An 11,589-nucleotide genomic window follows, 5' to 3' on the forward strand; every position below is an offset into this window, starting at 1 on the left:
AAGCTATCAGAATTTTATTTTTTAATGTATTTGGATATATATGCCTATATAGGCAGAGATCAATGCATTTAAAAGGCTTAAATACCAGAGGAATTATGAACTATAGTTAAACCCAATTTGCAGTTGCCCAAAGATTTTGGTCCAAAAAGAATACCTTTATCCAGTTTGAGAGAGACATTCTGAAAATTACTCTTCTGACTTCTAAAGTAAATTACATTAATCTGCCAGCCATATTTTGCTTCATTAGAAGGTACCACATGATTTTTTTTCAGTAACATAATTTAACACCAGACAACTTGTATTCAAGTGTCACACATTAGATGCATCCTCACACATACCAGCTTTACTTTACAGCTTGTCTTTCCTAGCTTTAAGGTATCCTTTACTATCATCAAGGGCTATATCATTACTTGTGAAGAAGTCTGATTTACACATCTTTCATTTGCATATACCAGCTTGCAAGCACTATTAATAAGAAAAAAAACCTTCAAACATTAAATAGTATATAACTGGTTAAAACTCTAAGCCAGACCTTTCAAAATCACAAAAAAAAAAAAAAATTAAGAAGTTAGCATAAAACTTTAAAGCATACATGTGTAAAAATCATAATAACCTGATGACACCGGCTCACCCACCCTTTGCTCTTCTATTTCTTGCCTATCTGGGCAAAATACAGTTTTAAAGAGGTTTAAAGGGTTTGGTTTGTTTTTTTTCCCACCCTTAGAAGAGATGGGGAATGTTAAAACTTGCTGGTTTAGAGGTTGTACTTGAAAACCCCTATTTTAAAGCACATTGAAAGTTTTCCACAACACTCTGATAACTTACAGCTGTGGGATACCCCACATTTTACTCTGTTCTCATTACTGCAGCACTTGATCCAGCTTTGTTCACTTCAGATTGTCATAGATTTAAGGAGTATTTCACCAGTAAATACTTGTTTGTATATAATTTGCATGTACACTCTCAAAAACAAAGCCATTCTTGATTTTTTTTTTAATTGATTTGCTAGCACTTGTTGAGATTAAACAGTTTATTATTTAGGTATTGACTAATTACTCTGTTATTCTAGATTATTATAAATTTTCTTCCTTAGCATCATTTCTTCACAGCAATAATACAATTCAGCCCTACATAATGTTGGAGTTTTTCCCTTCCCCTGCTGTTTTGCCTTGTGTTTCACATAGCCAAACTGTGTCCTTTTGCTCATTCCTGCATGTCAAAGACTGTCATATCACATACTGAGAGCAAATACCCTAAGATGAAATTTAAACAAGATTATGTTCAGTGACCAGCAGTCACTGACTCTTACCTGGCGAATATTCTCAGTTGTGATGTGTTTAGAAAGACCACATCTAATGAAGAAAATGCATACACCAGTTAAAGCAACTTCTTTTCCTTCTGTCACAAACACTTTAGGTTTCTTTTTCTTTGTCAAATGAGAGGTCATTCCTGTTTCTGGAAGGCCAAATTGCTCTATAGATTCAAATTAAAGGAATATTTAAAACCCACTGATTATTTACTCAAATAAGAGTTTTCTAAACAAACAGTTCAGTCATCATTTGTGTATCTCTTGAGTCCCAGCCCCTGGGAACCACCCCATGGGACTACCCACTCACAGCATGCAGCATCCAGAGTCCTCACAGCACAGTAAGAACTATTTAATCTAACTTTCTAATTCTCACATCAAAAGCCTTTTATTTCTATTAACTTATTTCTTTTCTATTCCTTCTAAGCAAAAGTTCAGGATTGCTGAATATGCTGCTCCCACATTTAGGCTGTTGGGAACATTTGTAAAGAGTCAGCAAGTAGCAGCAGTGTCTTCAGTTGAGGTGGAAGGGAGGAGGGAATAAATATCTTAAATTGTGGTTTTCGACACGTTGCTTCTCTGATACTAGTTTTCTAATGTTCCTTTACAGTAGAATTGCATGCATACACATTTTAGTGAGACACTGCAACAACAGAAAGATCAAAAAGTGAATTGCTGACACCGACACCAGTAGTTAAAGGACAACATCCAAAACAATGCAAAAAGTGCCAGGTCCCTTACCCTTTCTTTTCTCAGGCATGTGACTATGTGCCCAGAGATCCTTATTTTTGGATCAGGTGACCACCCGTAAGTCCCCCTCCCCACCTTATAGGCTTTCCCCAGAGGTGTGATAACATGTGGGCACTGGGGAAGGAAACGGGATATGAGCAAAAGGGAATTCTGGGATAATGGCCCTACTACACATCCTGCAGGCCTCCTGGGGCCATTGGTAGCAGGACACCTGGATGAATGGTAAAGTGTGAAGAAATATGAAGAGGTTCTAGGAAAGACTGGTGGCATGACAGGGAGGGGCAGAGCACCTATCACTGCTCACCTCACGTTAAAATCATCTTTTAACTGTTGAAAACCATTGTTCACCCCTCCAGACAAGATTTGCTGGGCTCACAAGGGAATTACTTGCTGCTGCATACAAGCAATATGTGGAAGTACACTGACAAGCTTCAGTAATTTTATCAATCCTCATTTCATGAACAAGGATTGGTGTCCCAATACAACCGAATTTGATCTGCCTTAAGCCTCAGCACATAAGAACTTTACTAGTTGCTTTTTTCCTTGAATACTTGCTCAGTACAGTGATTACATGCTGCTGGAGAACCCAAGTTTGTTTACCTGTACCCGTCGTCTCCACATCTTGAAAGTAGAACATCAGATGACGCAGACCTCCAGGGGCCAGGAATTTGTCAATGCACTCTATCTGTTTGAGATAATATTGAGATTATGCATAGCATACGCACTATTAAAAGGGGGTTTTTGCATGAAATACAGTCACAGAACTTATTGTACTAACTATAACCACTGGAAAGCAAAATATCTAATCAATTTCAAAATCATCACAATAGGTTCTGAAAGTAAGGACACTTTTGTTCAACTTAATTACAAACTGCTGAGAAATATTTTTTTTAAGAGAAAACTAGAGTAATCTCAGACACAAAGTCTGATAAATATCTCACAGAGTATGATAATATCAGTTCTAAAGCACCCTATGAGCTTCACTATCAAATTCATCAGATTACCTGGTCACCATCAAGAATTTCATCTTCTACTTCTGCTTTGTCCAGGTTTCCAAAGCAGGCAATGGTGTCCAGTAAGTAGTCATGCCTGCCATCCAGCCTGGCACGTTTAGCCTCCCTTTCTTCCTTAAGCTTTTGCTGTTACAAAACACAAAGTGGACAATGAATAATTCGCAATCTATTTTGAAGATAAAAATAAAAATTCTAAAATTTCTTTTAAAAGGTAAAAATTATTACATTCCTCCATACTTATGGTTTATATTCCTAAGGCACACAAATGATTATTTTTATAAGCTACCCATTACAATGTTACAGTTGACTCCCTGGGTTCTATTTTCAGATTTAGCACAAAATCTCTATTATCAGCCTTTTGCTCAATACTATTTGCTGAAAGCCTGGGGTGGGGGAGGGAGGAGAGAGAGGGAGCAGAGAGAGGGAGCAGAGGGAGGGAGCAGAGGTGTGCGGAATGCTGCACAAGAAGCTGCGCCAGCAGACCTGAAAGAGAGCATGAACATCCTGACCATCATCAGCGGCAGACCATGGGAGTCAAGAGGAGTCAAAGTTAGAACACCCAGATAATCTCTGAGAACTGTAGACATTGAAACAAAGAAGCTACTGAAGACAAAGATGTAATGTTGTAGCTGGGACTTTCCCGGGAGCTAATGAAAGTCTCCAATGTGGACTGAGGGGACAAAAGAATGTGTGTTTAAGGGAAAATGGAAAGTGATAACAGAGAAATGTGCTTATACATCCGCGAACAAATAAGTTGTTCAAGCAAAGGCATGTGAACAATAATGTGATTGGTTGAGAAAAGCGTATGATGTTGCAAAAGGTACTAAAAAGAAACTAGCAGATACTAACAATTACTAACTGCTAGGCAAGGGTCTATCAAAAGCCTATAAGCTCACTCAGTAAATGATTTCAGCTGCATCACAACTGGAGTCCATGCCTCAGTTGCCACAGAGAGGGAGAGGCATTTTATGTGTACAGCTCCATCATTCTGCAAGTTATCTTCAACACCCTAAGTACTTAGTCCCAGACTTTTAAGTCTGATCATGTATGATCATCAAGATAGGATTCGGACCCATCTTTGTTATTTGTGGAAGATATTGTAAGCTTTCTCTAATAAAGACAGATGCTGCTGGAGGGTACTGAGGTTTCATACCTTATCTCTTTGGTATAATGAGAAGTAAAACAAGCCACAAGCTTCAAGGTACACAAGTGTTTACAAATGTGCTTAACTATAGTTATTATACCACTCTTCAAGCAGTATGCCTACTCTACTAATTGAATTGAATTCCCATATGTGATACACATCATTACATCATAGACAAAATAGCCTTCTGGAATAGTTACTGGCATTGTTGTGCTTGTGGATTACAAGATTTAATATCATTTCATTTAAAAAAAAAATTTAGAATTATGTTTCATTGGTGGTAAATACAATCTTTATTTCCCCCGTGATTATGAAAAAAAAATCTAGTGACTGTTTAAAGTATGCACAAGTGATTTATCCACAAGCTTCTGCAGAGCCAATAGAACTTGCATAATACAGTTTACACCCTTATGTAAGCATCTTTCCTACTTTCTGGAGGAATTTTCAAATATTTGGTAAACTCATAATTACTAGCACACTTTCATAAATGCTGAATGCACTGGAAATGTTTTACCCTGTGGAAGACAAACACACACAGACACACCTGATGAATGCAGTAGCAGATTAATTTGTACATGTACTTCATGCTATTTTAGCTCTGTCATTCCCTACAGCAGTCATCACTTTCCCAAAAGTGAAATGTCACCACAGGATTGGTCTTTCCTACATGTTCTCAAATCAGAAAATTTTCCCCCTAGTTAGGCACACAAAAAGCAACCATTTTAGGCTGAATCAGCTTCACACTAGATTATAACAGCAGAATCCTAAAAACTGCTGTTTCAGTAATTTGAGCACAACTGATGATGCATCTTTAACATAGAAAATACAACCAATACTCTGACAATTAGTTAGCTTCTACTTTATCTAGCAAAAAACCCTTTGTTTTACTTTAACTACAGAGAATACTTCTATATTCTGCTGTGTTTCCAGTATAGAACTTCAGATACATTGCTACACAAGGTATTCATCTTATGTTACCAGTTCCCAACTCCACCTATACAGATGGCCCTGTGATATGTTCATAGTCTCCATTTCTTCTACAAGTTGCTGTTTATGTAGGCTGAAATCATGAGCACCTTCTCAAACTGGGAAATCATGCTCCAACATTTGTTTCAGTTCTTTTAATGTTTCCAATCCTTTAATTGCAGTCTCTCAAGCTTTATAACAAATACAGTAGCTACTGTGTGTAGCTGTTCGCATAGCGTTATGCAATATTTTATGTCTAAGTCCCACAAGAGTTTGTTGTTAATATGTCACAAAACTGTAAAAATCTAGTTAACTTAAATTCTTTTAATGAAGTCTACCTAGAGAATCCAAGGACTTTTTATCTCAATAGTAAAGGTATCGTTTTATGATTATTAAAGACATTAACTTGCATTTATCACATCATTTCTGAAAGGCATTTGCATTGTTCCAGTGGACACCCAATTGCTACAAGTTACATGCATGTTTTCCTTCATAGCTGCTACAATGCAAGTCAAGAACACATCCTGCCTGTCTTGCTTCTCTATTATTTTGATGATCTGCCATTTCTAAGAACTTCTCCCCAAATGAAGTGTTTCCCAGTCACAAACTCTCACTTTTCACTTGTTGCAGTCAGATGAAGACAATTCTGCCTCACTTTTAGGATTCAGTTGTCCCCCAAAAAGTAGAAGAAACCGAACTTAAATGCTTTCTATAGTATGTCATTAATTTAAATATTTGAAAACACTCAAACTAGACTGGAAGCTGATCAAAATATCAGTTTCCTTTTACATATCACTAAAAAAAAATAAATTTTTAAGATATTCTTTGCTTAAGATTAGGAATCTCAATGAATGAATTGTAAGAAAATGTTGAGCTTTCTACCTCTCACTCTTTCCCTCCCATCCATCTTTAAGGGTCAGATGTAAATAAGCAAAAGGCTCATGAAGGAACAAGTAGATTTCTGATCCACATTTGTTTCCTTTGTGATTTTTGTCCAGTGATGCATTTCAGGCCCTCAACCCTTTCATATCAACCAGACCTTCAGTGAAGGAATTCACCAACCTGTTCCAAAATTCAGTCTTTGGACTTCAAGACACTAACTTTAACTACCCCCCCATCATGCTTTAAACAAGCAATGTGGTCATGGCCTAGGAGTTTCTGTGTATTTGTATTTTACATCCTGCAGGATAAACTACAGAAGTACATATCCCCAGACAGCCTCTGTACACACACACAAAAAAAAAAACCAAAAAAAAACACAAAAAAGACAGGCAGTTTTATGTAATTTGAACAAACAATATTTAATAGAACACTGGAAGACTAAGATTTGAAGATGGAAGGATTGCTAAAGCACAAAAGCTATCATTTATGCAGGTAAGGGAAACGTTGATGGTAAATGCAGTGACATTTACATGCAAACCCTGAAAAGTATCAGCAACAATTCTGATCAAGGTCATAAAACAAAGACTCCTCATAACGACCCATGATTTTGGAAAATCCAGGTGGAACAGTAGTTGCAAAAGAAAACGCTTTCTCACTTAGATACATGGAAGGACTGTCCAAGTTTAAATTATACTGCTTTACCTCAGTTCTTGATATAAAGAAGAGCAACACCACCACATTTAGTTTTGGGTTTCTTTTCCGCCTCTTAGTTAGTTACAAAGGTATGAAAGGTCATCCTTTCATGCACAACAGATGTAAGCCCAAAGCTAAACTAATTAACTGAAAATTACTTTTGATGATTAATCTGGTTATAATAGGTAGCTTGGTTTATTTGTTCCATAAACCCTTAAAATTTCTAATACAAAAAAAAAATTAGCACAGAAAATTAGACATCTTCCCCTGAAGCTGAATAAAGGGAAGATTCCTAAAGCCCTTTTAACATACTCCTAAACCCATGGACATCACATCATCAATCTGAAACAACAAGTGGGGATTAAGTTATGTTTTGGTTGTTTGCTTGTTATTTTAAAAGTATTTTCTAACTATCACAAGAGTGTATAAGTATATATATTTAAGCAGAATGTAGTAAAATATCAGAAGTCAGAGGTGCTAGGGGTCCTCCCTTTAAAACAACAGACTTAGAAACCAAATATTGACTATTGCCAACTTCTCCATTACAGTGGGCAGTTGCTAATGTGTCTGCAGACATTCTAGAGTTAGCATGAATGTTTAGTATGCAAGTCATACCTGCACAAGTTAAAACTTGTTTCTGAGCACAGTTTATTCAGCAATGCTGCACTTGGCTGTCAGAATACCATGTATTACTGAATTTAGACACACTCAGATCAAAGCCTGGTGGATAAGCAATGCACTTGAACTTTATTGTGAAGTTCAATAGTAAAAGAGTCAAAAAGAGTACTTTACTGCTAATTTACTGTCTTACCCAAAATCTGTCTAATCAACATGGCATTCCTCTGTCTCTCCTTTAACTTTTCTCTCATTTTACTTTAATGTTTTATATTGCCTAAGTATTGCTCATTGATTTACCTGTAAAAGTAAACTGGAAAACATTTTATGCTTTCCAAGCACCCTGAGTTTTCAACAGACACACACCTTTTTATTCACTCTTCTCCAAAAAACAAATACCCTACAGAATTAGTGCAAGCCCCTTAGTGGCTTTTAAGTCTCAAACCTCAAGCACAGCTTTCCCATTTGTTATGACATTGCATTAACTCAGGAATAACTTGTTCAAATAACCAGCTTTTAAAATTAGCCTAAGGGTCTTAGTGGCTTCTATATTTTATTACCGTTTCTTAGTGCTACATAGTGTCCTCAAAACTCCATTCCCATTTTATAGTATGGGAAAAGTAAAGATAAATGAAAGTTTTCCTTGGTGGCAGAGGGAGGCCACCCCTGTTTTGTTGCAAGATCTAGCATCAAACTCTTTATTGCACTGGTCTAATGTTTGTGAAATTATACTATTACCAGACCAGTGCAATAATACAGACAAGATACAAGTACCAGTAGTCAAATGCATAAGTATCTCCAAATGCAAATCTATCTTTCAAAGTCTTGATTGATACCTTATCAACTAACTTATAAGACCAGCTACACAAAAAAAACTATTTCTCGTGACAAATACCTGTCCCAAAATATGTTTTGCTTTAAAAGGCAAAGTTTATCCATTTTTATGTAATTAGAATGCTTTTTGAAACCAACATTACCCACTTAAACCATTTCAAAACAGTTTTTACACCCCCCCGCCCCTCATTTCACACCTTTATTCAAACTATGCAGTTACTACTCTCTACCTAGTCCAAAGTTCAGTTTTCCTTACCTTTATAACTCTGCCAATGCTCTGTTTCCAAAGATGCTTTCTTCCAGCTCTAAACATTGTACTATTTGATACAATCATTAAGTACTGTTTTTCAGCAATAAGCCTTAAACCATGGAGCAAGCTTCTCGTTTCATTATTTTGCTCTCTCCCTCCAACCTTTTGTTCTTATTTATTTCATTTCTCATCTGTAGGAACACCAAAATAACTCTAAGAAAACACAAGAAGGCCCTAAAAAGTCAACAACTATTGACTTTAGCTCTGTATTTAAAATTCAGCTCTAATGTGCATTTAAATTACTTGAAACCTAAATTGGACTCCCTTAGAAACTAAAGGTCTCTAAGCATCAGAGTTCACTGCCTGTAGATTAGGAGCTGAAAATTACTGCTACCAAGCACAGTGTTGTTAAGGTGATATTGTTTATATGCAAACACCACTCAATACAATCCATCATGTTGAAGGGCAACATAACCATTTGCAAAAATAAATTTTATAACTGCTTGTCTGATTTGTGTTTCGCCTTCTTAAGCAATCCTCCTGTCAATAGACATCTTTTTCCTTATCACACGACTGTTTAAATATATAGCAACAACAGTCAAGCAGCTTTCAGATAGCTTTTACCTACAGACTACTAAATTACCCAATTTTTCATTCATATTTTTATGCCAGCACACTCAGTCTCAGTTATTTTTCAGTTACACAATAGCTACTTAATTTTTATTTTTTTTTTCTCCAGCAAGGATTGTTGAGATTTTTCTTCTTAAAATAGCCTTATTTATTTCCATTTCAGTGACAGAATCTAATCTGATGTCCTCTTGAAAATGCCAAGAAAAACAAACTAATGATCCAATATTAGGAACAAGAGAAACTAGATGTTTTACAGCTATTTCAGGCTTAATATGTCCCTAAATATTTCTGTTTCCACTCATACCAATGTGAATCATGTCTAAAATCACTTGACAACCTCAATGTTGATAAAAATCTCATGAGTAAAACATTTTCCCCACATTATCTAATTTTTCCATACAATTTTCCCCACCTACTATAGTCAAATCTGATTGCATATACATGTTTGAAAGAGAAAGACTGAAAAAAAAAATTGCATTTAGTGCAAAAGTAAACACCCATAGTTTTTTCTGAACCCTTAAACATGCAATTAAATATTACACATATAGTTAATTCCTGGACATATTCAGAACACTGAGGAATTATTTACTAGCCTAGACATCTAGTCCAACCCTCTAGTCCTTCATGGGATCCTTTCTAGCAGGTCCCTGAGGAAGTCAAAAATCTGCTGGCCTGAGGTCTAAGTCTGTGACACTACTGGTTGTCTCGCTCACTTCTCTCAGGGGTTTTAAACTCCACAGCCACATCATTGCTGAAGTCAAGGATTCCCTCAACCTCCCGGTCTTCAACTGGTTCTTTCTTACTTGTGAGTGGCAAGCCCAGGAGAGCTGTCAGCTTATTTATCATCTGCAAAAAGAAATAGTCTTCAACAAACTCCAGAAATCTTGGTCATTTAAGTAACTTGGAATGTGGAATTTTACATTAAGTCAGAGGCTGGCAAAATTAAAATGACTGGGAATCATAACAGGGAACATTCTAATCTGTGAAGTAGACCCATATATGTGTTAATATCAAATAATCACAAAACATTAACTTACACAGAAAGACTCTTTACAGCTGTAATACATCTTCAGTTAGCTGTCAGCCAGAACCTTTTAAGTAGACTGCATTTACAGTGATAGATGATATACTGGTCTTGCTTAGAGTCATGGAAAGATTTTGATGCTTATGGAAAGCAACTTCCTGTGGTCTTCCAACTCATTATGTGTTAAAAAAAAAAAAAAGAAGTGGTTGAGACAGTACTGCCATTGTCAGGTCACTGTTGTTCTCCAGTCAAAAGCCAGACTTCCAGCAAAGCCAATTAACACACCATTAATACAATCAACCCAGAAGGCTAAGCAGCAACCTTTTGGTCAGTAACCATATGCAAGATATCACCTGCATTGCTTCTTTGCCTTGCAAGTCACAAAAACAAATAACACTCAGACTTGCTTGGCATAACAGGAAACTGCTGAAATGGCTATAAAAATATCACTTCTCCACAGAGCTACTTTCCAGCAGGTCAGCCCCCAACCTATACCAGTGCATGGGGTTATTCCTCCCCAGAGGCAGGACCCTGCACTTGCCTTTGATGAACTTCATTAGGCTCCTCTCTGCCCATCTCTCCAGCCTGTCTAGGTGCTTCTGAATGACAGCACAGCACTCTGGGATATTAGCTACTTCTCCCAGTTCTGTATCATCAGCAAAGACTTACAAAAACATTTTTATCATTTGAAAGAAGTTTTCTTGCAGTTTTAATAGGCTTCAAAACAAAACAAACAAAAAGAAAACCCTGCCCTTTTACCCTTCATTTTACTGGTGATCCACAATCTGATCTGTGATTTTAACACCACAGATGTTCCAGGAGTCTAAGATCCGTGGTGAAGTTGCATTCTTTTTAATAATGTAATACATACATGAAGGAGGATATGCAATTTTGTGTTATAACTCAGCATTGTCAGATTAATATTAGCCTGTCATGTGTCTCTGGATACCCTTAACTATGTTCAGCCCCCTACAAACCAGTAAGCCAGATTTGGGGTAAATTGCCATTATGCAGATCAGTAAAAAACCATGAAGAGCAGAAACAACTGCATTAGAGTGAAGCTTTTTAGGTTAAAATATTAAGTAGTAATATTAGTTTTGGAATGATGAAAGTTCATTACACAATGTCAAAAGATTTTTTAATCGCGCTACACTGCACAGCTTCGGCAAAAAGGTTTCTTCTACGATGGGTAATTACAGGTAGTAGCTAGCTACCATCTAGTGGTTAAAAACTGAAAGAGCGCATTACTTTTATGCCGGTTTTGATGAGACCAGTCTATATAAAATTTGGCAACTGAAATTGGCCTTTACAGAGATGATCACTTACACATCTCAAATGAAAATACACACTGAATAGAAGTGGAGAAACTTAAAGAAAGCATATCCTACTCTGCTGTATTTTCTTCATACAACTGCAATGATAACAACCAAAGCTGTTTTCCTCTGTCACTGAAAAGTTCTTAGCAGTCTATGTCAAAAAGGA

General features: G+C 36.6%; 1 protein-coding gene across 1 annotated transcript in view; it reads right to left on the reverse strand.

The window, feature by feature from the left end:
• DNAH5 (dynein axonemal heavy chain 5) overlaps window positions 1-8,760 on the reverse strand; it is a 120,557-nt gene extending 111,797 nt beyond the window's left edge. The window contains exons 1-4 of the mRNA XM_061449235.1: window positions 8,460-8,760; window positions 3,061-3,195; window positions 2,657-2,741; window positions 1,310-1,473 (exon numbers count right to left, since the gene is read on the reverse strand). Of these exons, the coding sequence (XP_061305219.1) occupies window positions 1,310-1,473; window positions 2,657-2,741; window positions 3,061-3,195; window positions 8,460-8,537 (462 nt within the window). The 5' untranslated portion in view covers window positions 8,538-8,760. The remainder of the gene's footprint in view (window positions 1-1,309; window positions 1,474-2,656; window positions 2,742-3,060; window positions 3,196-8,459) is intronic.
• Between the last annotated feature and the right edge of the window lie 2,829 nt (window positions 8,761-11,589).

Source organism: Pezoporus flaviventris, unplaced genomic scaffold (genome assembly GCF_033815535.1).
Source record: "Pezoporus flaviventris isolate CSIRO_AGI_PZ_B2104156 unplaced genomic scaffold, CSIRO_AGI_Pfla_v1 ptg000007l, whole genome shotgun sequence".
Taxonomy (NCBI): Eukaryota; Metazoa; Chordata; class Aves; order Psittaciformes; family Psittacidae; genus Pezoporus; species Pezoporus flaviventris.